The following is a 22,352-nucleotide window of genomic DNA, read 5'->3' on the forward strand; positions in this document are numbered from 1 at the left end:
GTAGGGAAAAGTCTGCAAAATCTCTTTGTAGGGACAACATGAGAATGCCACTGGGGCTACAGAGCAATTTCAGAGCGTTGCAGAAGCTGAAGTCCTCTCCTAATTATTTCCATAGGGAAACCATACTGAACAGCAGGCACTGGGAAGATGAGAACCCTCACCAGAAACTTAAAGCTGCCATTTTCACGATGCAAAATATTTTATCCAAATATTTAATCCACATGTCAGCAGAAATTTCCTGAAGCTCTACAGCAGAAGCCAGTTACAGTTGCATGAACACCTTAAATTTGTCATAAACCAAAACTGATGTGGAAATAAACAGCCTTACCCCTCCAGCACCACTCAATCCCACCCCTTTCCTCTTCACAGCCACAGACAGAACCAGCCTGGTTTTCTGTATGCCACTGACAACTACTGCACCAAAAAAATAAAATAAAAACCAAGCAGCCAGCCAGATCAGATTCTGGATGTGGTTCACCATGTGACTCCGCAAACATATGGAGTGAGAGATAGAGCAGCCAGCTGAAGGAGGTGACACTCCTGCTCTCAGAACAGCACCAATCTAAAGTCCTTGTCAAATTGCAGCCCAACCTACCCATGCGCCCTGCTGTTGACCTGTTATTCCGCCGGGTCTCTTCATGTTATGAAGCTGCACTTCTGTTTTCCCTGTCAAACAAATGAAGCTCTAAGCAAGACAACTTTTCTGTGATATTTGTAAAAATCAATCAAAAAAAAAAAAAAAAAAAGCCAAGCCATCACAGAATTCCTTTTGTACGTGCCATAACCTCTAAAATTTGATGACATTTTCTTTGGCTTTGCTTCTAATCACAAGTGTCTATCAGTGTCTCTGTGTACCTGATGTTAGAAGGTTTAGCACATCAAAGGAGCTTACAAAATTGTTAGCTTGACCTAAAAATTGTTGTAAACTGTAAACCTAAACTGAGCTGCAAGCAGCTGTAACGCCTGGGTGAGACTTTCAAAACTAGTCTTGACAAAAAATGTTGGTGGATTTTGTGCTCCTAAATCATGCAAGAAATCTTTGAAAGAACTCATTTCTTTCTGGGTATTTACTTCAAATACTGAAACTATTTTTAAACGCTGCAATTTGAGCATCCATACATTCAAATTTGGGTGCTGCTCCCGTATCATGTGACACATTAAGTATGAGCCCTACTCCTCTCCATTTGCAGATAGCATTAGTTCTGTAAATGAGATACTCCCTCCTCTGTAACACAGTTTTAAAAAGCATCTCCACTGATAGCAGGTTCTTACCACAAAAGCAAATCATTTATTACAAGCAGCAACGCATTATACCTGAACTCAGTTATAAGGAATGGAAAGACAGTAATTCATCTGTATGACAGTTTCCAAAACACGAGAAACAAAGGTAAATTGCTGGAATTAAGGCATACCACAAATGCCAAATGGCCTCTAGCAACCCATCTTCAAGTCTTTTGTTCTCAGTGATCCATCAGAAAAATCCCCAAGCTGCGACCTCCCAGAGCAGACTTAAGCTGCACATGAAGCATTTTTCCTCACTGTCTCCCCTCCATCTGGAGAGCTACCATATCGGCCTCAGCTTAACGACAGATGTATCTGATTTCATTGTAAACTCCTCAAAGGGAAATTCTGTGTTATAAGTCACTGAAAAACTGATTTATAATTTTCAGTCCAGGAGAGTACATGATGAAATTGATTTACATTCTCCAACTGATCGGAAACAGGTATTTGCATTTCTTTCTAAAGTAAAAGAAAAGATTTAAAGCATTACTTAGAAGCAGCTTTCTAGCTTTAACTTATACACAAGATATTCACAGCAGATAGAAAAAAAAAACCAAACCAACAACAGAAAAACAAAACCCCCCAATCACTTCTCAGGAACAGCCCTGCCAAGCCGTACCTTTCCTTGTGGAAACCGTTTTAAACTTTATAGTTCATGTTGTGTAAAATAATCTCATGCATTTAATGCAAGTATTGCAGGCCTATTCTAAAGCAAGAACAGCTGCCTACATTTGGTAAGCACGAACTGTCACTTGGCACGTCTAAAAATAGTACTGCTAGCATCCGTGCCTTAGATGCAGAACTCATCCAATTACATTTTGCTTTTAAAGCAAGTGCCATGACAGGTTTATCACTGTATTTTTTTTTTTAAGTCCTTTCTTTCACGGACATTAACTTAAAACTGAACAATACATCTCGTTTTTTGATGACAAAAACAAGTGGTTTGATATATTTAACCTGATAATCCTCTTAAAAAAAAAAAAAAACACAACCTGAACCAAGTAACCCTCTCTTTTTTTAGAAAGAGAAATTGAAAGCCTCGAGATCTACAAGCCAGTTTAATTCACATCTGTTAAAGAAAACCAAGAAAAAGGGACTAACCCATTTTGGCATCCATCTTGAGTGTGCCTGCATGCACCCAGATCTTGCACAGCTGACTACCCGGAGCCTTTTCACTTCCTGCTAGGGCATTCAGAGGTCGGCAGATATACGCAACTGCCTGCCGCCTCGCTGCCAGCCGAAATCTCGCTGGCCCCCGCCAATGGCTGCCTCTGCGCTAAGTCCTTGGAATGCAGCTGCGGAGCGAGAGATCCGCGTTCACAATGAACAACCACTCTCTATCCAGTATTTAGAAACAAACAAAAAAAGGGGTTCAGTGCCAAAGAAAGGCTGTTTGTGTAAAAGGAGAAGGAAGATTCAAAAAACGCAAACAGTGTACGATTTACAAACGCTGTATGAACAACGGCCGTTACACTAGAACCTTTCTGTAGTCTGAAAGGTAAGCAGAACTTCTTTATATTCTTCAAATAATAGTAAAAATAGTGTAGAAGCACAAGAGCAAGCCTTTTCTGGATCCATTTAAGAACAGCCAGCGTTGTACTAATACAGAAATGGAATACAAGGGTTGAGAATGGGCAGATTTCAAATGCATCTGACGTGCACAGTGACACTGTCACCATCGCACCATACAGGCTGCTCTGAAGAAAATTAACTCTAGACCAGCGAAAGCCAGTACATGACCACAAACAGGCAAATTGCTGTGAATTTCTGTTTAGAGAGGCATTTTCCAGTTACGCTAAGTAAACTTCATATTTACACATGACACTGATCTTCAGGGTTTCCACTGCTCTTTTATGCAGTGTATTGAGCAGGCAAGATCTGACCCTGCAGTTTCACTTTCAAAGCCTGGTCAAGCCCAGTGTGGGGCAGCCCCAGCTGGAGATAGACAAATCCCAAGGAGAAGCCACCAACCCATCAAGAGGTCAAAGTCTGCCAAGCACAAACACCGTTAGTAGGCTGGGGTTTGACATCTTCAAGATTTCCTACATCAGAATGACCATTTAAAATCACAGTTGACAACCTAAGCAGCAGCAGTTACAGACTGGGCCACAAAATTCAAGCCTCGTTTTACCCTGATCAGACGTGTTGGAAGCCTGTTTGGTCCTTGACTGCCTTGCTGGGCGTCAGTAACAACAAAACAATCCCAGCCTGGTGAAACCGGGTGGTTATAGCATGATCGCACGTGGTGCCAAGCACACAGAGCTGACTTCAACCAACAGAGCCTTCCCTGTCCTAGGGACAGATATTACAAGGAGTGGCACGTCCAGCGGGGCCAAGAGGCTTGTCTAACTGGATCCCAAAGCTCAGAAAACAAGTCTGCATCACACACGTTTCAGATTTGGCACATCTGCCCCACAATCACTAGCAACAAAAAGCGATACAGATTTCACAAGTACATGCTAGAATGAAAATGAAGTCCGACACTACCAGATTGTCCCCCCAAAATGAAAATGTTATCTAACAATTACTGATGAGCCAAAGCAGTATTTTTCTTTCATTTCTACTTAATCATATACTCGTGCGTGTGTGCACAATGTATGAACTGGGAAAATCATTCCAAAGCCCCAATCAGGCATGATAAAAACTTTAAAAGATCAAGGGCTGCAGAAGCCTATGCAATGTTTTCCACCATTTAACTAATCTGAACCAGAATTCAGATAGACTTTCAGCACATTCATAAAAAAATTTAAAATCATTCTCAATAGCCGGAGAGTATAGCTGTGGCATTCGTCCTACCATTAGCATTATTCAGCCATTAAAACCTGACAACTCACTGGAATAATTAAAAATTAAATCAATAAATGTTACATTTAGTACTACTTACTCCACGTAGGCCTGTCTTTAAACGTGCTAAAAATAAAAGTCATGCCATCCCCGAAGTAAACCTGTTTCATCCTGCTATCCAGATGATCAATACCACAGCAATTAATCAATACCACAGGTTGTACCACTTTCACTATGCTGGTTCCTCAACCACTACGGCTGCAGCACAAGAAACACGCATACCAAACCTAAGTTTAGAATTATATTAATTGGAAAGCAGTGCTTTAGCTGGAAAGTCTAACTCTGAACCATACTTCTGGCTCTTCTCTGGTTTTAGATTTGATGGTTATTTCAAATAAAAAAAAAAAAGTTATTTTTTAGCATGGAAAGAAACATGTTGCAATATTTGCTTCTATATTTATTTTGGGGCAAGATGAATAATGTAACCAGACCCTGAACTTTACCCATCATTTTCCACGCCACTGGAGCCTGACCTAACAAAAGAAGAACACATGAAACAAGGCGTCTTCATCTCATTATAAACAAATGCTACCAGAAACCACACTAAAGCAGGCTTCAAGAACAGTTGCAAAAGAAGAGGAACCAGACTCTTCTGCTTCCCCAGAAAACCACCTTCTTGCTCTGCTTCTGTTTTCTTTTATCACTTACGTCTACAAACTAAATTATAATTAAGACAGTAGGGACTTCTTTGGTGGGGAGAAATAGGCACTAAAGCAGCTTCCTCCACCTAAGGGGATGTCACTATGTAAAAACAAAGCGGGTGGAAGAGGAATTTAAAACACTGCTTCAAGCAGTTATACCAGCACAAAATATGCCGGCAGGATGTGTTCAGGTCTGCTTTGTTCATGTGATGACAGTTCCATTACATGCTGGTCAGGTCCACATTTTGCATAGAAGCCAAGTGCACAGACCCCACATTAGGGGCCTCCATGCAGCTGTAACAGTATGGCTTGCACTGGTTAGCATATTCCCCCCAAGTGTGCCATACAGGCATGCTCATGAGTGGCAATGCCTTAATTTTAAACCAAGAAAGACTCCATTATTCTCAAGGTCTCCAGGCTTTCTCTAGGCTCAGAAATGTCTGCTTTCAGTTGCAGTGAGGGACAGGCCACCACCAATCCTGCTTGTCAGGTGGTAAAAGAAAACCTGAAAATTGGGCCTGAATACCCAAATTGAAAATTGAAAACACACAAATTGAAATTTGCCTTTCAATTTTTACAAAAACCTTCTGGCCTCACCCCTTCCTCTTTTTTTTTTTTTCTTTAACCCCAAGAATTTCAGGCTTGACATATGGCATGCTGAACATTTAAACTAGTTACACATCAAGAACATATTACTAAACACTGCAGAATACTTTTTCCTAATATTTTCCAGTCCTTTAATGAAAGATTAGAACTTTTATGAACTTGTTTTACAGGGGCAAAGTTTTTTCCCCTGCAGGGCTTTCCTACTACATATTTAGGTTCTGATAGAGCATTCTATGGATTCTAGACAGCTGACAATTTTGTCCAAGTGGAAAAAAACCCATGGATTTTGAACAATCGTTATAAAAATGGAGGAAAACTTCACAAGTACAAGTACCAAGTATGACAGGGCGCTTTAAGAAGATATTTAAGTATTCAGAGATGATTCAAATTTTTTAAAGCTTGTCTTGTTGATAAAGTTTGAAGATTACATATTCAAGTAAGGCTTAAACTCTTACACACCGAGCACTAATATAATGATCCACAGAGATTTACACTGATGATCTCCCATTGGTGGTTACAGGAACAAAGGTCAGAACCACAGTAATTTAAGGTTAGCTACTTATTTACCTAAAACAATTTGGTATTATGGCTGTAAATTCTGAAAAATCAGACACAGTTTTACCTAGAATCCAACAGAATTATGAAAAATCCAAAGCAAACATGATTAAAGGTAGACTCCAAACAAACACACTATACCAAACAGGAAAAAAACCTCCCACACGACCCTGCTGTAGTCTGCATGAGATTTCTCCTCATAAAATTATTAAACTACATGAACTGCAGACACTACATTCTTTCAAGTTAATGGTTAGTATTGTTAAATTATTAATAATCTAGGAATTTCAAAGGAACATCAACTAAATTCAGACTATGCTGGTATTCATGCAGTGCATACCAAAACAAGCTGTTCTTTAATATGCTCTGTAGGGCTGAAAAAGATCTGCAGTGTCACACAAGCTACTTCACCTACATAAATAATTTATTCTTCTGCATTGCTCATTTTAACCTACAGCCTTTACAATTTTGCATACAGTACAAATAGATCTTACATCTTCAGATACATTTCACAATCAAATACATGCTACAAACACCATTTGCTAAAAACAACCCACAGCATCTTTAGTTTTTAAAAAGAAAAAAAAAAAGGAAAAAAGGTGAAAGAACAAATACCCTTATCCTTCCAACTGCTCGGCTGACTGTCCATCTCTCCACAAACGATCTACCCTCCAGCTGTGATTATCAATTATGCATACCAAGAGGACAGCTGCAAGAGAAGAAATCTACAGCCCAGGATGGGAAACATGGGCTTCCCCAGCAGCTTCTGCAGTCTGCTGCTGCACTGGTGCTGCAGGAGGCCGGTCAGCTGACGGCGCGGGGTGTGGAGCACGAATGACGCAGTGCGAGCTGTAACCAGGCGGCTTAATGCTCCGACACTAAGACTCAAATGCAATCGGTGCAGCCATTTCCTTCTTACTGCTTGCCAACAGAACCGAAAAGACACAAGGCAGAAAAAGAAATCGGCGGCACGGAGCCGGCTTCTCCCTGCAGAGCAGCTCCAGTGCACTGGAAACGCCAGTGCATTGAAACACCAGCGCAGCAAGGCTCAGCGCAGGCTAACAAAAGCCGAACCGCCCTAAGCAGCTTTTCACAGCGGAGCTAAGAGTGGTCACCAGACAAGCTTTAAACCGATCGCTTTTCACACAATGGTTAAAACACATTTACAAACTTCCTAGATATATGTCTTCCCCTCATTTTTTTTTAAACAAACATCTGACTGTCTAGAAGACTAACAGAGACATATTTGTAATGCGCCACTCCCTTTAAAAAAAAAGCTTGACGGAAAACAGAATAGGACCCTTCCTGCGCCTGTAACAGAAGCAAAAGGCTCATGAAGAACACAAGTCTTTTTGCTGCTATCTTTAGTCCTTATGAACTGCTCGGCCTATTTATTCACCTTAATGGAGGCTTGAGAAGAACAGTTATCTAGCCCTCTACCTAACTCCTACAACCAAACACCTTCCCTTTTTTATTTTAAATCAGCATCCTACGTTGTCAGCTGCAGACCTGACAATTAACTGTTCCCTTCATGTAAATAAAAACAAGAACCTGAAAGTTCTAACACTAACACAGTTCACTACTAACATATAGAAAGTAACATACAGAAAGTATTGTACAGACACGAAATGAACATAAACCAGAAACTCAAAATCTGAAAGAGAAGAGCTGCGAGAACGACGTTGTCATTCTGTTTTCCGTCTCTGCTGTAAAAAATATGACTACTCTTCCAGTTTAGAGTCTCATCTTAAGATCTGGGGCTGACAATAAAATGCTAAAGATTTCCCAGCACTGCGCCAAAGCTTCTTAAAAAATTGATACACCATTTTCTAAAGAACTAGAAGAGGGCATTCACACATTTCCTCAAAAATAATGTAGACTGGCTGGGATGGAGAGCTTGATTCAGTCCTTAAATAGACACTTTTACTTTTCATTAGAACAGACAATCTTACACAGAGAAAGATTACCACAAATTTACCCGAAAGCCCTGTTTATTACTTCGATTGCTACATAAATTTAAGGCTTCCTTTGACAGCAAAATGAATTATATATATATTTAACCCATATAGAGATGTGCGTTTCATCCACAATTTCAACAGGTAAATCAAAACACTTACTGTTGGAGGGAAGTGAGAAGTAGCTATTCAAACATCATAGTGCAAGACAATTTGAAAAGTTGCACTACACAAAAGTACAAAACACCTCTGGAAATCTGCTTCTGTCTTTGCGCTGAAATTCTTAAGATCAGCTGGAAACCACCAAAATCTGTGGTTTTCCCCCCACATTGTCTGGATGACTGCATTGTCTCTAAATTATTTAGTTAGAAACCTGATGCTTTCAGAAAGTTCTTTCCACTGTCAAATTTCTAAACATACACAATTAAAGCCTCTTCTTTTGGTCTTCATATTGTTTATATTACATACCTAAAATGGTGTATTTATGCAGCACATTCCTAAAGAGACGTTTTGTTGTAGCCACACATGCAGCCACAGCAAATCAGCAGCAGCCAGAACACGGGCAAACAGGCAGCCCAGCCGCGAGAATAGCTGTGTTACCAGTTCCTATCCTCCCATCTCGAATAAGCCTCTGACTCCCTCCACAGGAGTTTCTCCCTGCTCTCAAGATCCTCCTCTTTAGTCTTTGCACACTTAATATTCACTCTTACCGCTCCATGCAAACGATACCTAAAATGAAGTCCGTATCCCTCTGTACTCGCATCTCTTATTTCAGGCAAGATACACCCATGTAACCCTATTCTACATATAAACTGAGTACCAGCACTATCAACAAACTTCTGCATAAACTTTATCATTTCATAAGGGAGATTGCACACTTGTTTCTACACCAACGTTTAAACAGAAACTATCCAACTAACAGGCTACTTACAAGATGGTATTATCAAGTCACCCAGACAGCTAAACCAGACACAATCAATTCTAAACATGTTCTCCTACTGAACGCACCTACATTCGAAGGGGCTGCATGCTTGCAGGGAGAGTACTTTACTCACTACACAGTCATTAAATCACCCTGAGCAGATGGACTGACGACAGCATGTTTGCACTGAAGGGTGTTCCTGACTTCCCACAGGAGAGCACTTTGGACGACTACCTAATTCCGCTCTTGCCCAAAGCCTCATTCAATGCAGCTGCCTATCTACAGCGCTTCTGGGAAAGTTGGTTACTTACAAAAACGCACCATTTTCCCCATAATTCTGCCACTCTGCAAGTAACTTCCCAAAGGCCTCGCTCTATTAGCAGCCTTAGCTGTACAAGCCTTTGCCTCCCAGCAGGGGTAACAGGAGAGCCCTAATGAAACACAGCAGGTCTAGGTCTTTCCTTCAGAAAAATTTCACTTGAGGTTGTTTGGGGATTTTTTTTCTCCATTCCTCCTACTCCTCTGCAAATTCTCCACCCTGGATAATAAATAATAAAGTCTCCATTTATTATTATTTACCTGGCAGCATAGAAGACGACCCGAACAATCAAAGAATCTAAGAACACAGTCAGATGAAATCAAATCAAGATTTTATGTTGAATTAAATTATATTTTATAAATCATCTGCTCCTGAAAGAAACTCCAGAGACACTCAAAGGTATTTTTCCCCACCAGTGAAAAACAAGAAACCAAGCCAAACACTTCCCATCTGCTGAATAGCTCTATTTAACTATCTGCAAACACAAAAACTAACAGAAATGTGCCAAATGGGTACAGTGCTGGTGTGAGGCAGCATTTCTAACTTCTTTTAAGCTTCATGTAACTGTAATGACCTGGTTTGCTGTTACAGAATCACAGGAACTATTTTATTTCTGCCCCCACAATTCAGAAGCAAGAAGAAAAGCTTAATCATTACTACCACTCCACCAACCTCTCAAAGCACATTTCCCACTTGGATTTCACCTTTGAATTTGCACCCTCAAAAAAATCTGGAAAATCTAAGATATTAGAAATTAGCTGCATTTCTGTAATTCAATTATAGAGTGCCCTGAAGCATATATGAAAATAAGAGACCCGTAAACCCGTAAGTTTTAATCTGAAATGAATGTCTACAGAGCCTGATGTTCAAAACCACCATGAAACAAGGGTGTCCTGCGATGCTGACTGTCTTGATAGTAAAGATCTCAATGCCATTTTCAAATATTATTGTCACGCTCAACATGAATACGCTGAGAGATTTAAAATGCTAACATGGTCACATTTCAGTATACGGCTTTCTGTCATGGTCAGAGGTTTAGATTTTGGGGGATTCTACAATATACTTTGAGTTTGTAATTCAGTAACAGAAAATCCTCCACATCCCACCAATCAAAACAAGGTTTATGGAAAGCATGGTTTTCTGGGTTATTTGGGAGAATTAACCATCTCTATCCAAAAGTTAATAAGAGGTTATCAGTGAAAAAAGTCTGTATGACAGAAAGTCTGAAATATACATATTTAGTTATTAACTCTAAGAATATTAAACTAATTTCAGTAGTTCAGAGTTTCTCAAAACCTGGAATGCAATCCTCCGAGAGGCAGAGTGAACCAGAGTCACAGTTCGTTTAAAAACACTAGATGGCATCAAAGCCCTCTTTTATAAGTACACCTTAAAACACGACTTCCCCACACCCCTGCTGCGCTGCCATGATAGGCACACACCCCACCAGCACAAGCCCTGGTGGAAGCTGGAGCCGTGCCGGCTGTGGCACAGGTCAGCACCATCTGAACATCCACTCCCGAGTCACACCTTAATAGGCAGTATTTTTATGGAGATCAGAAACGTGTATTTTGAAGGCTGGCAAGTGTGACAATGAAGCAGCAGGATTATCTGCTGGGAAGCCAAATAGAGCATATACTGAGAAATGGAAGGGAAAAAACCCAAAGGATCACTGCATCCAAGACAGTAAGAATTGCTGGTGTTGCAGAGGGCTATTTGCTGTTCAAATTGTAAACAGGAGCTTCTTACAAGAGGCATTTCTTGATCATTAACTACAGTTCTGAATTTGTTTGGGTTTTTTTGTTTTTGTTTGTTTTTTTTAAATCTGCGCAGCTATGAACTACAAGGCCCCTGCAGTCTGATACCATTACAAAATAAAACAAGTTACCCAAGGGCCTGCTGGGCAGCATTAAACAAACTCTGTTCTTCCCACGAGGCTCTTCAAAGCTTTATATTTACTTTATTGGAGCAGTGGAGTTTAAAAAAATCTGCAATACTTCTAGAGTTTGTTAGATCCATGCAGTCCCCCGGGCCTGTTGGAAGTTACACTTTCAGGTATACACAGATATGATGGCATTTAGATTAGCTTTCAAAAAATAGCACTGTTAAGTAAGCGTTCAAGAACCTTAATTTAAGTGCACCAGTAAGGCAGTTCAGATTAATGTTTTAACAAGCAGTCATACAGTCAAGCCAACTCATTTCCAGAAGTCTTGAGGCACAGCAAAATCTATTTTAGTTCCACCGATGGGAAGACAAAACAACCCCACAGCATAAAGGTAGACTTAGAAGGCTAAACACACGCACAGATCCACTTCTTGGCCTTGTGATGAATTATCCCTCCTCTCTGAGAGTGTGGAAGACAAGTGTATGTGTTTGTTCTTTGATGCTACTTTGAAATTGTGCTTAAGTAGCGTGACATTAAAGGCAGACAACTCATTTTGTTGAGTTAGAGTCATTAGAGTCTTTGGGCAGGTCTCACAAGTCCAGTTCTCTATTCTGTAATACAGCAGAAGTGAGCAAAAAAAAAAAGTAAACAGCACAGATTGTAGAGAAAAATCTAGAAAAAATTGGACCACGTTTTTGAGTTAGTATTCTCATCTATTTAGCTTTAAGTAAGTGTTCCTCCAGAGTAAAGCAAAAAAACCCCAAAAGTTTCCTTCCCAAACACCACAGCACATCAAAAATTAAAATTGCAACTGCTTTACAGAGTGAGCACAATGCTGACAGAAAGACTGTAGACAATTCTCCAGTTTCCCACACCCCCAGCCCAGCCCTGTGCCTGGCCTGCCTGCCTCCCACCCCCCCGCTACCACCAGTGCTGGACAGATGCGTGCCCCATCCCAGCGCTGTGCCACTAGATGGGAGAACAAAGACACTGTTCTGCTCTCTCCTCTCCTGCTATGGCACATGGCTTTATGTGCAGCTTCTCGGGCAGTTTCACATAGGCAGAAGAGCAGCAGCTGTGTCCTTGCCAAAGCCAAAGTACAAGTCTTCTTCCCAAGGCAGTGATTTGCCATCCCCAGCCTGCTACATCCATGCAATGATTAAAGACACCTCTGCAAAGGCTTCCTGTTAAAAGAACTAACAAAAAAGCTAGTATACCAAGTGTAATGTTTAGTTGTTTTCAGTTTTTTTTGGTCTTTGGTTTGGTTTTTTTTAAGTAGTCTGATCTCTAAACAATTAACCCTTTGACAGGAAGGATAAGATACACAGCAGCTGTTCTCTAGACAGTGCTATATGCTGGAAGTCTGAGCGCAAGGAGCAAAGTCTTTACAGAACACAAATGGGGTGTTTGAACAGTGCAAGCATCACTGAAATTTCAATACAAGGCAAAAGGCAAACTCTCTCCTGCCTGCCTACCTGTATGGATTGAAAAGGTGGGACAGGAGGAATGGCAACTATAAAGCAAAGTTAAACATAACAACTACAACTTCTACCTTATTTTCCTAACCCTATTTCAGTTGCACCAACACCCTAACGTTCCCCCATTATTCCCTTCCAAAACACATCTGATGCAGAAGACATACATTAAGGATGTAGTATTTTATGAACCGTGGACTGCAGCTACTGCACAAACATACTACTGCTGAGTCAAGCTAACATTTGCTTTTCTATTTAGAATAGAGTAACTGTGCCTTCTGCAGGCACAGTTTTTTAGTGGGAATGCTTCTTGTGCAAGACTCAGGTAGCAGCAGAGTGCTGTGATATCAAAAAGCAAAGTATTATTCTAGTCTACAGAGACGTGGGACTTCGTGAGGCATTCAGTTTAGAAAACAACGCAACACAACAATGGTCTTAACCTTCCTTCAACTTTCTGCTACTTGAACTACATGTCACTAGAAGAAAAATTAACTACACCGAAGCACGAGCCCCACCTGAAAAGAAAAATGGAAATTACTATCTGTGCTGTGTATAAACCAATTTTAATGTTTGCCAGATACTCAGCTTCTTAACAGCCACTTTCCTAGTAATCTGAATACTAAGCTCCCTCATGTGCACCACTTCTTTTAAACGACTGGCTTTGATCTAATGCAAGCTGCAAGTCATGTGAATGGAGATGCGCAGCTTCTTTTCCAGATTCCAGGCACAAACAGTAGCAGCAAGGGTATTTTCCTAAATTTCAAAGTCTGATGTCTGAACTGTGTACGAAAAGAAAAAAAATGCCTCTTCAAATCATGTACACGCAGCAGACTGAAACACCATCCTTGGCTTACTATCACATATTAAGAACAAGTTTAGACGGCCACCTAACGCCCAGCCTGTAGACAACCACAGAAGAGCTTGCAGTGAGTAGTGACTTATTTCTGTATCAACAGATCACCAGCAGAACTACTGAAGGAGAAAACTGGAGACAGTGAGTCCGTCCCTGATAAACAGAAAAAAAAAAAAGTACTAAAGCAATCAGAATATCAAAAAGGTAGGAGTGCAGGCACTAACGTTTTCTGTTACCTTTGACATACATAGAGAAGTTTACAGAAAGTGACTTAAAAAGATTAAGTCATGACATGCTTAAGTTTAGCTAAAGAATTATGCAGATTAGTGAACTGTAAGACAGCATACACAGATTACCTGAAGATTTATTCAGCCTTGCTGAAAATATAGCAGTAGGTTTTTCCTTTTCTTTAACAGAAGCAGCTTCTCGCTCAGCTTCCTTCTCAAAAGCTTCTGGTTTCACTACACTGACTATCTCTTTTTCAGCAGATAAAGGTGAGGTATCTGTGGCCAGTAAGGACATCATGGATACTTCAGGCACTTCTCTGTCCACAGCCTCCAAGGATTTTTTCAAGACATTGGTATCTTCCTCGGCTTTTACGTCTACATTCTTTACAGACAGATCACACGGTAGGTCTGGGCAAAGCAACTGCCGCTTCTCACCTTGGATTGCCTTACTGATCTCTTCACTTTCATCTTTGTGCATTACTTCTCTGTCAGTGGCTTCTGCCACAAACTCCGGAGCAGTTTTAGGGTGAGCTAACATCACAAAGTCTTCTTCCACTGGGACTGGGGAAGACTCCATGGGTGAGAGATCTTTGTTGTCTGCTGTTTTTGGTTCCGTAGCACCAGATACATCAGCTGAGTAAGCCATAGCATTCAGCTCTTCCATTTGAAGAGGAATCTTCTCTGCCTTGGCTGTTTTTGGAGGTGTTGGCTCAGGTGGCAGAGCGGCAACAATTTTGGAAGAGTCCAGTTCAGGCTGGAAAGACTCCAGATAAGGCTTGCCTGTGGCAGATACTGAATCCACCAGTCGTTCCTCATGTTCATCATCAGTTACAATATTCTCAGTTGATTTACTTTTTAAAATGAGAAATGAATCTTCACTCACTTTCTCAGAAAAGTCGGATTTTCCAAACTGCGGAGACAGTTTCTCAACGAGTTCCTTGTGTTCAGGGACAGCCTGAGAAATGCATTCTGTTACCGGTATCTTTGAATAATCAGGAAAGGATGGAGAAGCAGATTCACTAGAGACCTTTGTTTCCTTAATTAAGTCACATGCAATAGATATATACGGAGTCTCTGTATCTTCAGGACTGGCACTACTCTCATGATCAGGTTTTTCAAACGCTAATGCCTCTTTCGCTTCTTGGGCCTGCATCAGTGGTACATTCACTGCCTCTTGGTATAAGGGCAGTTTTTCAGTCTCTTCTTTTACATTCTCATAATTCACAGTAGGAATGAATGTTTCTAATGGGGAAGCTTCGAGCTGCACAGCAGATGCTTCTGCACCAGCAGTTCCAGTGCTCAGTGGGGCTTCCATAACAATATCTGGCAATATTGGTGATGGAGCCGCTTCTGACCCTTCAAATGAGGGACAGAGTTGTGCCACGGGTTTCAGAGTCTCTTGTACTGACTCGGAGGTTTGAACTAAATCAATCTTTGTTTCATAAGCTAGTTTTGTACATGCTGCATCATGCATTTCACTTTCATACGCTTCTTGTACTAGATCAGGAGTAAGACCTTCAGGCATACTTGCTGCAGTGTCAGATGGCACTGTTGATATACTCTTTGTTTTAGCATAGTCAGCTTCCTGGCCTTCCCGCTTGCCAACTGCTTGAGTGCTAAAATCACCTTGTTCTGTGGTCGTCTGAGCTTTCATTTCTGCAATTTTTTTCTCATCATCTGTTCTATTTTCTGAAGTGCCTTCCTCTAGTGGAGAAAGAGATTTGACTTTGTTACCATCAGGACTTATAGAGGATTCAAATTTAGTATGAGTGATGTAGGTCTGCGAAGGTTCTTTTACAGCTTCTGGGGTACTTGGGAAAGAGCGATCTTCAGTGCTGCCTTCACTGTCTTTTTCATAATCCTTCTGCACACTCAGCTTCTCTACACCATAGTTCTCATCTGAACCGCCTTCTAGTTTTGCATCTACCTTGCTTCCAACATCCTCTCTCACGCTGCTCAGTGCACGACTAGCACCTTTTACTTCCCATATTGGCTCGAATGGCTTGAAGTCTGCATATTCTTCCCTCCTAAGAGGGTCTTCTTTCAATGCCCTTTTTTCATCATGATCACCACCTCTGTATTTGTCTTCGTTATAAAAGAGATCTTCCTCGTTTTTCTCAAACAAATCTTGAGGAGTTTGTGGAGACATTTTCAGCTGCTGTGCAGGCATTTTCTCCAGATTAGGTAATTCTTTAGGGCCCTCTAGCTGTGTTTCTTCTTTAGCTTGAGAGAAAATGGCTGCTTCTGCTTTAGCAAATGGGGGTTCCGAGCATTTAATCTCTGAAATGTCTTTTTCATTTCCCTCTGCAAGAAATGGATTTCTTGCATTTTCCATAGTTTCTTTATAAACCTCACTTGCATTTTCTTTGCAAATGCCTCTTGCAGGTAATCCATCTGAGAGTGTATCAAAGGCTGCGTGCTCTTTAAAGGGATCAGCTGAGATAGGAGAGAAGGAAGGAAGAGAAGGAGCAGTATCAAGCGGGACTGCAGTAAAATCCTCTTGACCAAGCGACTTAGTGCTACCTGGCTGCTCGTGCAAGTCCATAACTTTTTCTGTGACCACGGACAGAAAGGAAAGTTAGAGAATGCAAGTGCTCTTAAAGTCAATGCAAACTTTCATGACAGGTTCACATGATGTTAGTTATTAAGAGGTTCTTCCAAGTTCTATCATAAATACTATTGGCCATTAAACCAAAGCACCAGTTCAAGTATGCTATTCTATTTCACCTCTTCTAGCAGAGAAGTATGCAAGAGGCTGGAGAAGCAGCACCTTTATGCAGCACAAAGATCACATTAAAGCTGAAGATGCCAGACCAGCACAGAGCATCCAAGTACAGCAGGCAACATTAACAAAGTGAGAGAGGGAGGGTGAGGTGGCAAGGTGAGACAGAAAGAGGGTACGTGCGCTGTGCTTGTGCATAAACATATGCAAAGTGTGCATGCCAGGAGAAAGTCTTTTTTTGATGCTTTTTTTTTTTTTAAATGGGAATTTGGTGGACAGTGTAGCTAACAAAAACCACTAAAATACTACAGGTACAAATTTTACTTATACAAAATACTGCAGAAAGTTACTACGGATTAAATCTTTCTGCTAAATCAATAAAGCAACTATGCTTTGATGTGTTAACCTGTTAATAATATCAACTTCTCTCCTACATCAAGGGTCCAAGAATTCCGATGGCTGCAGCTTGTTTATAAAACAATTTACCATGAAAAGAAATTAATGCATATTGAAGTCTTGAACAGATCAACTGAAAAAAACGTGACAAAGGCTATTCTTGGACCCATGCTGACTTTTAGTAAAGGCAGACTAATTGGAAAGAGTTAATGAGATCAGATCAGAAATGCAGGATGTATTCAGACAAAGGTGAGCAGAAAGAACTTGCCTGCAGAGGAGTGCATCAGAGGCGTAGATGTAGCAGGAAGAGCAAAAAGGGTCTCATCTGAAAAACAAACAAATAACCTCAGCAGAAGTAAAGGCTAGGTTGAAGAGGGGAGAAAGCACGCAAGTAGTCAATTCCCAGTAAATCAAACCAACCCATAGCCAACATCTACACCCACAGAGAACTACAAGCTGGGTAATTTGGAAGAGGCAATGCCCAGAATTCTCCATTTACAACAGGATCTTTACCGAGGCAACTGAGAGATCTCCACTTTCCAGGCTAGGGACCAATCTTAGGGTAAGACAGACCACAGTAGCTACTCTATTTTCATTCTCCAAACTTCCACACTACTGAGCAGCTACAGTGTCTCTAGCACCAGAAAAAACACCTGCCATTGACACCAACACGCTGTCCTCAAACAGCTCACTTTGTCAGAGGGTCTCCTAACACCAACTAATTTGGGTGAGAACAGCAGCAATAAGGAGACTCAACCAAAAACTGCAAAAAGTTAAAATGAGTGAAGCAAGCTTTGAAACTCCCCACAAAGACAGCACTGATCAAGCATGCTGATACTGATCAAACTGGTAACAGTAAATGATTGTACTATTTGTTTTATGTTTGTATCTTTACTACTTTTGTTGTGTTACAATGTAGACAAGCTCCCAAATGAAGGCATTCTTTTTAAAGTCTTCTTTGGCATGATCCAAGGAGCTTACTTTATTTCGATGAATTTCTTTTAACCCTAATATTTCACAAGACAATCCCACCTCTCCAATTTCCATTCAGAGAACTAAGTAAATATAAGGAAGGACACCCTCCTCCTAAGCTGAGGAGGTCACCCTCCTTCACTAATGCATGATGGCGAGAAGCCGGACAATCCGAGTTTCATACTGCACGCTACCTGAAAGAAAAGTATACAACTACCACATTTTACTAAGCTGCATGAAGCATTTAATGAAAAACTACTCTAGAAGCAGCAATACCAGCCATCATTAGGAACCAGGCAAATCAAAACTAGTCCTTCTCTTCATTTCTGTGTCAGCAGCAGTATTTTTCCTAGGTCCATTCATGGCCTGTTCGCATTATATTAATGCAAAAATAGTAAAATTTAGGTAAATATACTTCATTCTGAAGAGTGCATGAAGTTTTCAAATTAAGGCTGTTAAAAATGTTTGCAATTTACATCAATTGTATTAATAGAGCACAAAATTATATTAAAGCATGTCAATTAGATTTTGAATTTCCAGTACACACACTGACAACCTTCAGTTTTGTAATTTGCCTGGACAAAATCAAGTACTGAAAAAGTAACTTTTTTTTTTAATTAAAAGCTAAGAAAAATAGAAGCAATAGATTTTAAAAGATGGAAGGCTAAAAATAGGAAGTATGGTAGACCCAGCAGCACATACATAGTAACCCAGTAAAGCAAGGCATTAAGGCAATTTTTGTTTCGGCCTTGAACCAAGACTTTCTGCAAAAGCTAATGCCACTTCAAGATACTCATGACCTGACTGGCTTACTCAAGTTATTCCCACCAACAGTGTTCCAGAAATCAAGTCTCCTCACAACTTACTGTCACAAATACAGTTGGTTGTTTTTGTTTCACAGAACATTGTTATCTTCAAGTGATGTTTATAATCCACAAAATAAAGCAAGATATAAGAAAACAGAGTAATAAAGTTGGAGCGTAAAGTTGGAGTGTAAGACTCAGTATTTAGAAGCTTCCTCAACTCCTGCCAGGCCAAAGGGATTTCTGTTCAGTTTTCTAGAAATTACATTTTCCTATTAAGGACCACACAGAGAGAAACCCCAATTCCAAATTTAGAACACATTAAAACAGTGTTACAGTTCAGTGGTGGCAAAAGTTTTTAAGGACAAAAACCATACTGGAGGACAACTGATCAATATGTGATACTAAGTCACAGAACTGCAAGGCTCATCCGCGTACTGCCAAGTATCACCGTATGCCCTTTATTTCAGGAGATGCTCGACTCCGCATGCCCTGGCTCACTGGCATCTCTTCTGCAAGCAGACTGCTCACAAGGGGCCCACCGCCCCATGAGACAAGTGACCAAGTCACCTGGTTTGGAGAGCAAAAGAAGGGGCTTCAGTGAGAGTAGAGTTTGGGACTAACCAGTCCAGACAGCTGTTCTGCCTTCCTCAAGTCAGGCTTTATACGAGTAACATCGGAGGTTTTTCTTCAGTTTCCAGCGTGCCTGGTACATCAAGAGTTGCTGTTGAGCTTTACATTTTAGCGTAGCAAGCCTTATGGTTTGCACCAAGGAGCAGCACACTCTCCTTTTCCCTCAATGTTACGCGTAGATGGATGCAAGCAGCATCTCCTGACCACAAATGTAGAGCTGTGTCCCAGCTGTCCCCTGTGTGTGTACTGGATGCTGATCCTGCTGAAATACCTAATCACTAGTTGGTTAAATGGAGTAGCAGTGTCCACATTCTCCATGCTTGAGCCAGTGCAATCTATCACCTCATCTCCTATCCGCCTGTGGTACACTCCCCTCGGAGCACTGCACACACGCACCGCGTCCAAAGCCTCAAGGGACCTGTGGTGTGGCGATTCACCAGGAAGCTGGTAACAGAGACCCCTCCTCAGCCTGCACCTTCCCTGAAACCACATGCTCTCACCTCCTCCAGGCCATGCCAGAGCAGCAGAACCTTTATTTGTTGGAAGGGGTCTATGCTTTGGAGTGGAAGAGAGGAGAGAGAAAGCAGGATGGACCTGATAAGACCAGATTGTGCAGCAAGACAGAGACCCCAGACAGCCCAACAGAAAAGTATCTCACAGGGAAACCAAGAACAAGTCAATGGAGTGGAGGTGCTGAAAATGTAGAAATAAAAGAAGGGCAAAGAAAGACAACAGTCCACTGGGATAAAAAGGCAAAGAGGAAAACGCACAAGTCCCTGGAGGTGCCGTACACTTGGTGTCCAAAGACCAACTGAAATCTCTACCAAAAATTCTAGACTTAGAATCTTTTGAATACTTCCCAACCCCAGAGATAGGTTTCAGTTTCTGGTGAGGAACACAGGTTTTAGGAGTGCGAGCACTGATTTTTCAATGCTCCAATTAAGACAGCACAATGCTGAAACTCCTTCTCAGGTTTGGCTTCCACTTACTCAACACAGAAACATACAATAGCTGTACCAGTCACTGAATTCCCAGGTTCTCTTAATGGAAGGATATTATGCCCACACCCAAACTTTATTTTCCACACATAGCTGGAGTGTGAAAAGTGATTACATAAAAGCAGTATTTCCTAACCAGCCAAGGAGAACCACCCACTTTCCCTCCACCCACATCAGAATGGCATTTTTCCTGCATTTTCCCTGCTGTGGTCCCTGTATAAATTGCCTCCAGGCAAGTAGGGAGAACTGAGTAGGACCTCTACAACTCCTGCATCAGTATGACTGCTACCTGAACCAACCATTCTCTTCAGATTGTAATTCAAATGACACGGTGAAAGGAATGGTGTTTTTTCCAGCAATGACACTTCCACTGAAGAATCCTTACCTCCAATGTTGGAGGTAGAATCCTTTCAGAAACAGAACTCTGTGGGTGTTTTGGTAGAAAAGAGAAAAAAAACCTGCCTCATCTATCTGACTGTAGCCCGGCATACAGCAAGACTACCCAGGCTCAAAGCCTGCCACAAGGGCCATGCAAGTCACTTCAGCCAATACTTGCAGAACACTTCAGAGAACAGTCTGCCTCTTCCCACCCATTGCTCAAGTGGTAGCACTCGTAACAGCAGACAACAAATGTAGTTCAGTTTTGAAAGAAAGTACTATGTTTTGTGGAATAACTTCATTTGCAAAAGAAGTTCGAGGAAGACAGATCACTGAGGGTGGCTTTTCCTATTTGCGTACCAATGGCAGAAATTAGGTGATTGAAACAAAGCAGTAGTACACTACTACTACTAGAATCAAGTAAAAACATTCAGAATATATCAAGCTCTAAGCAAGATTGTTTTAAAGTAAAGATCCATATTCAAAACTCCTTTCTTGACCTACAAAGCGGGCCTTTGCTACAGCAAAGCTTCATGCAAAGACAAAGAAAATCTGAGTAAAGAAATTTTCAGTTTTTACAAATCATAACAAAAGAATTAATTCAGTAAGATAACTGCTCAATTACTGTTTCTATCAGAAGACAGATCTTGTTTCATGAAATACGGAACAATAAGACCTCAAAGTGAACATGATTTCCAGGAAAAAGCAGTCTTTACTCCAAATTTTATCTACCAAAAATCCATAACAGTGCAGATTAGTAACCTACCTTCAGCATTACAGTTAAGAGAAAGACAGATCTCCTATTTGCAAATGGTATTACTTGACTGACGTAGTCCAATCAATGGTTTTTAAAGAGAACTTTACAGGTAGACTCAATCTTGCCCAGGTGATCTTATAGCACTCAGTAAAATACTAACATTGTATTCAAACATAGACACCCACACATCACCAAACCAATGACTGCATGACTGCTGTTTGCTTAACAAGAAAGTCAACAGTTTTGCTCTAGCACACACTCCTCTGGCCTTTTTTTTTTTTTTTTTAAAAATCCATGTATATGAACATATCTCCCTAGTGCAAAAGGTAAAGCATTTAAGGAACACCAGAACAAAGGGATGCACAAAGTAATTCATTCTGACTGCATTCCTATTTTCAACCAAAAACATTCTGCAAGTTTTACTTTGACTTTTCGCAAATTAAATATCATCCCCCCCCAAAAGCACTATCCACGAACAACCCTGTAGCTTCTCCTTTCATTGCCAGGAACATTCATACTTCAAAACTTTGTATTACGGTTTCAGCTGAAACATAATCTCCACCAGCAAGAAATACATTTCAGGTTTGTTTAAAAATAAAACACCTGACACCAGCATGACAAAAAGGTGTCATTTTAAACTCTCATTTTAATTTTTCCTGATTGCCCACTAACTGGTGTTGTTAAGAGATACTGATATTACCAGCATAGAACTTTAAATTTAATATCAAAGCTTTTGATAAAAAGCAGAGAAATAAATAGAGAGAGATTTCCCAGACAACTAAAAGAGAAAGTAAAGTTAGCTGCAATGATTTCTGGAGAAAAAGAGAGGAGTGTTTGAAATGAAAAAGTAGTAAACTAACAATCCGAAGAAAAGCCATTTATGAAAAACTGCCTTTTTTTTTTTTTTTTAACCTAAAACATACTTGCCACAGAAAGCAGAGGGTTTAAGTCTAGTCACAGAAAATAAGAACTCAGAAAGAACGTGTTCTATCCCTTATTGCTGGATTTTGGTAACTGATGTACCCTTCCATCTGCTCTCACATGTGACTCCTTCCAAGCACCAGCAGCCGGTCTGTGGTAAGGCAGGTTTGTTGTTCTGATACACCCCTTATTTTTATGTATGAGTTCAG

General features: G+C 40.7%; 1 protein-coding gene across 3 annotated transcripts in view; it reads right to left on the reverse strand.

Annotated features, from left to right (window-relative positions):
- Positions 1 to 16,998, reverse strand: part of RTN4 (reticulon 4) — a 33,967-nt gene extending 16,969 nt beyond the window's left edge. Inside the window, exons 1-2 of one of the 3 annotated variants that reach the window (XM_010288036.1) lie at positions 16,950 to 16,998; positions 13,693 to 16,116 (exon numbers count right to left, since the gene is read on the reverse strand). In XM_010288036.1, the coding sequence (XP_010286338.1) occupies positions 13,693 to 16,116; positions 16,950 to 16,965 (2,440 nt within the window). In that variant the 5' untranslated portion in view covers positions 16,966 to 16,998. Of the gene's footprint in view, positions 1 to 2,382; positions 2,444 to 6,542; positions 6,730 to 13,692; positions 16,117 to 16,949 lie in introns of those variants that run through there. The other 2 variants (XM_010288037.1, XM_010288038.1) reach the window with 2 other exon arrangements.
- Between the last annotated feature and the right edge of the window lie 5,354 nt (positions 16,999 to 22,352).

Source organism: Phaethon lepturus, unplaced genomic scaffold (genome assembly GCF_000687285.1).
Source record: "Phaethon lepturus isolate BGI_N335 unplaced genomic scaffold, ASM68728v1 scaffold3795, whole genome shotgun sequence".
Lineage (NCBI taxonomy): Eukaryota > Metazoa > Chordata > Aves > Phaethontiformes > Phaethontidae > Phaethon > Phaethon lepturus.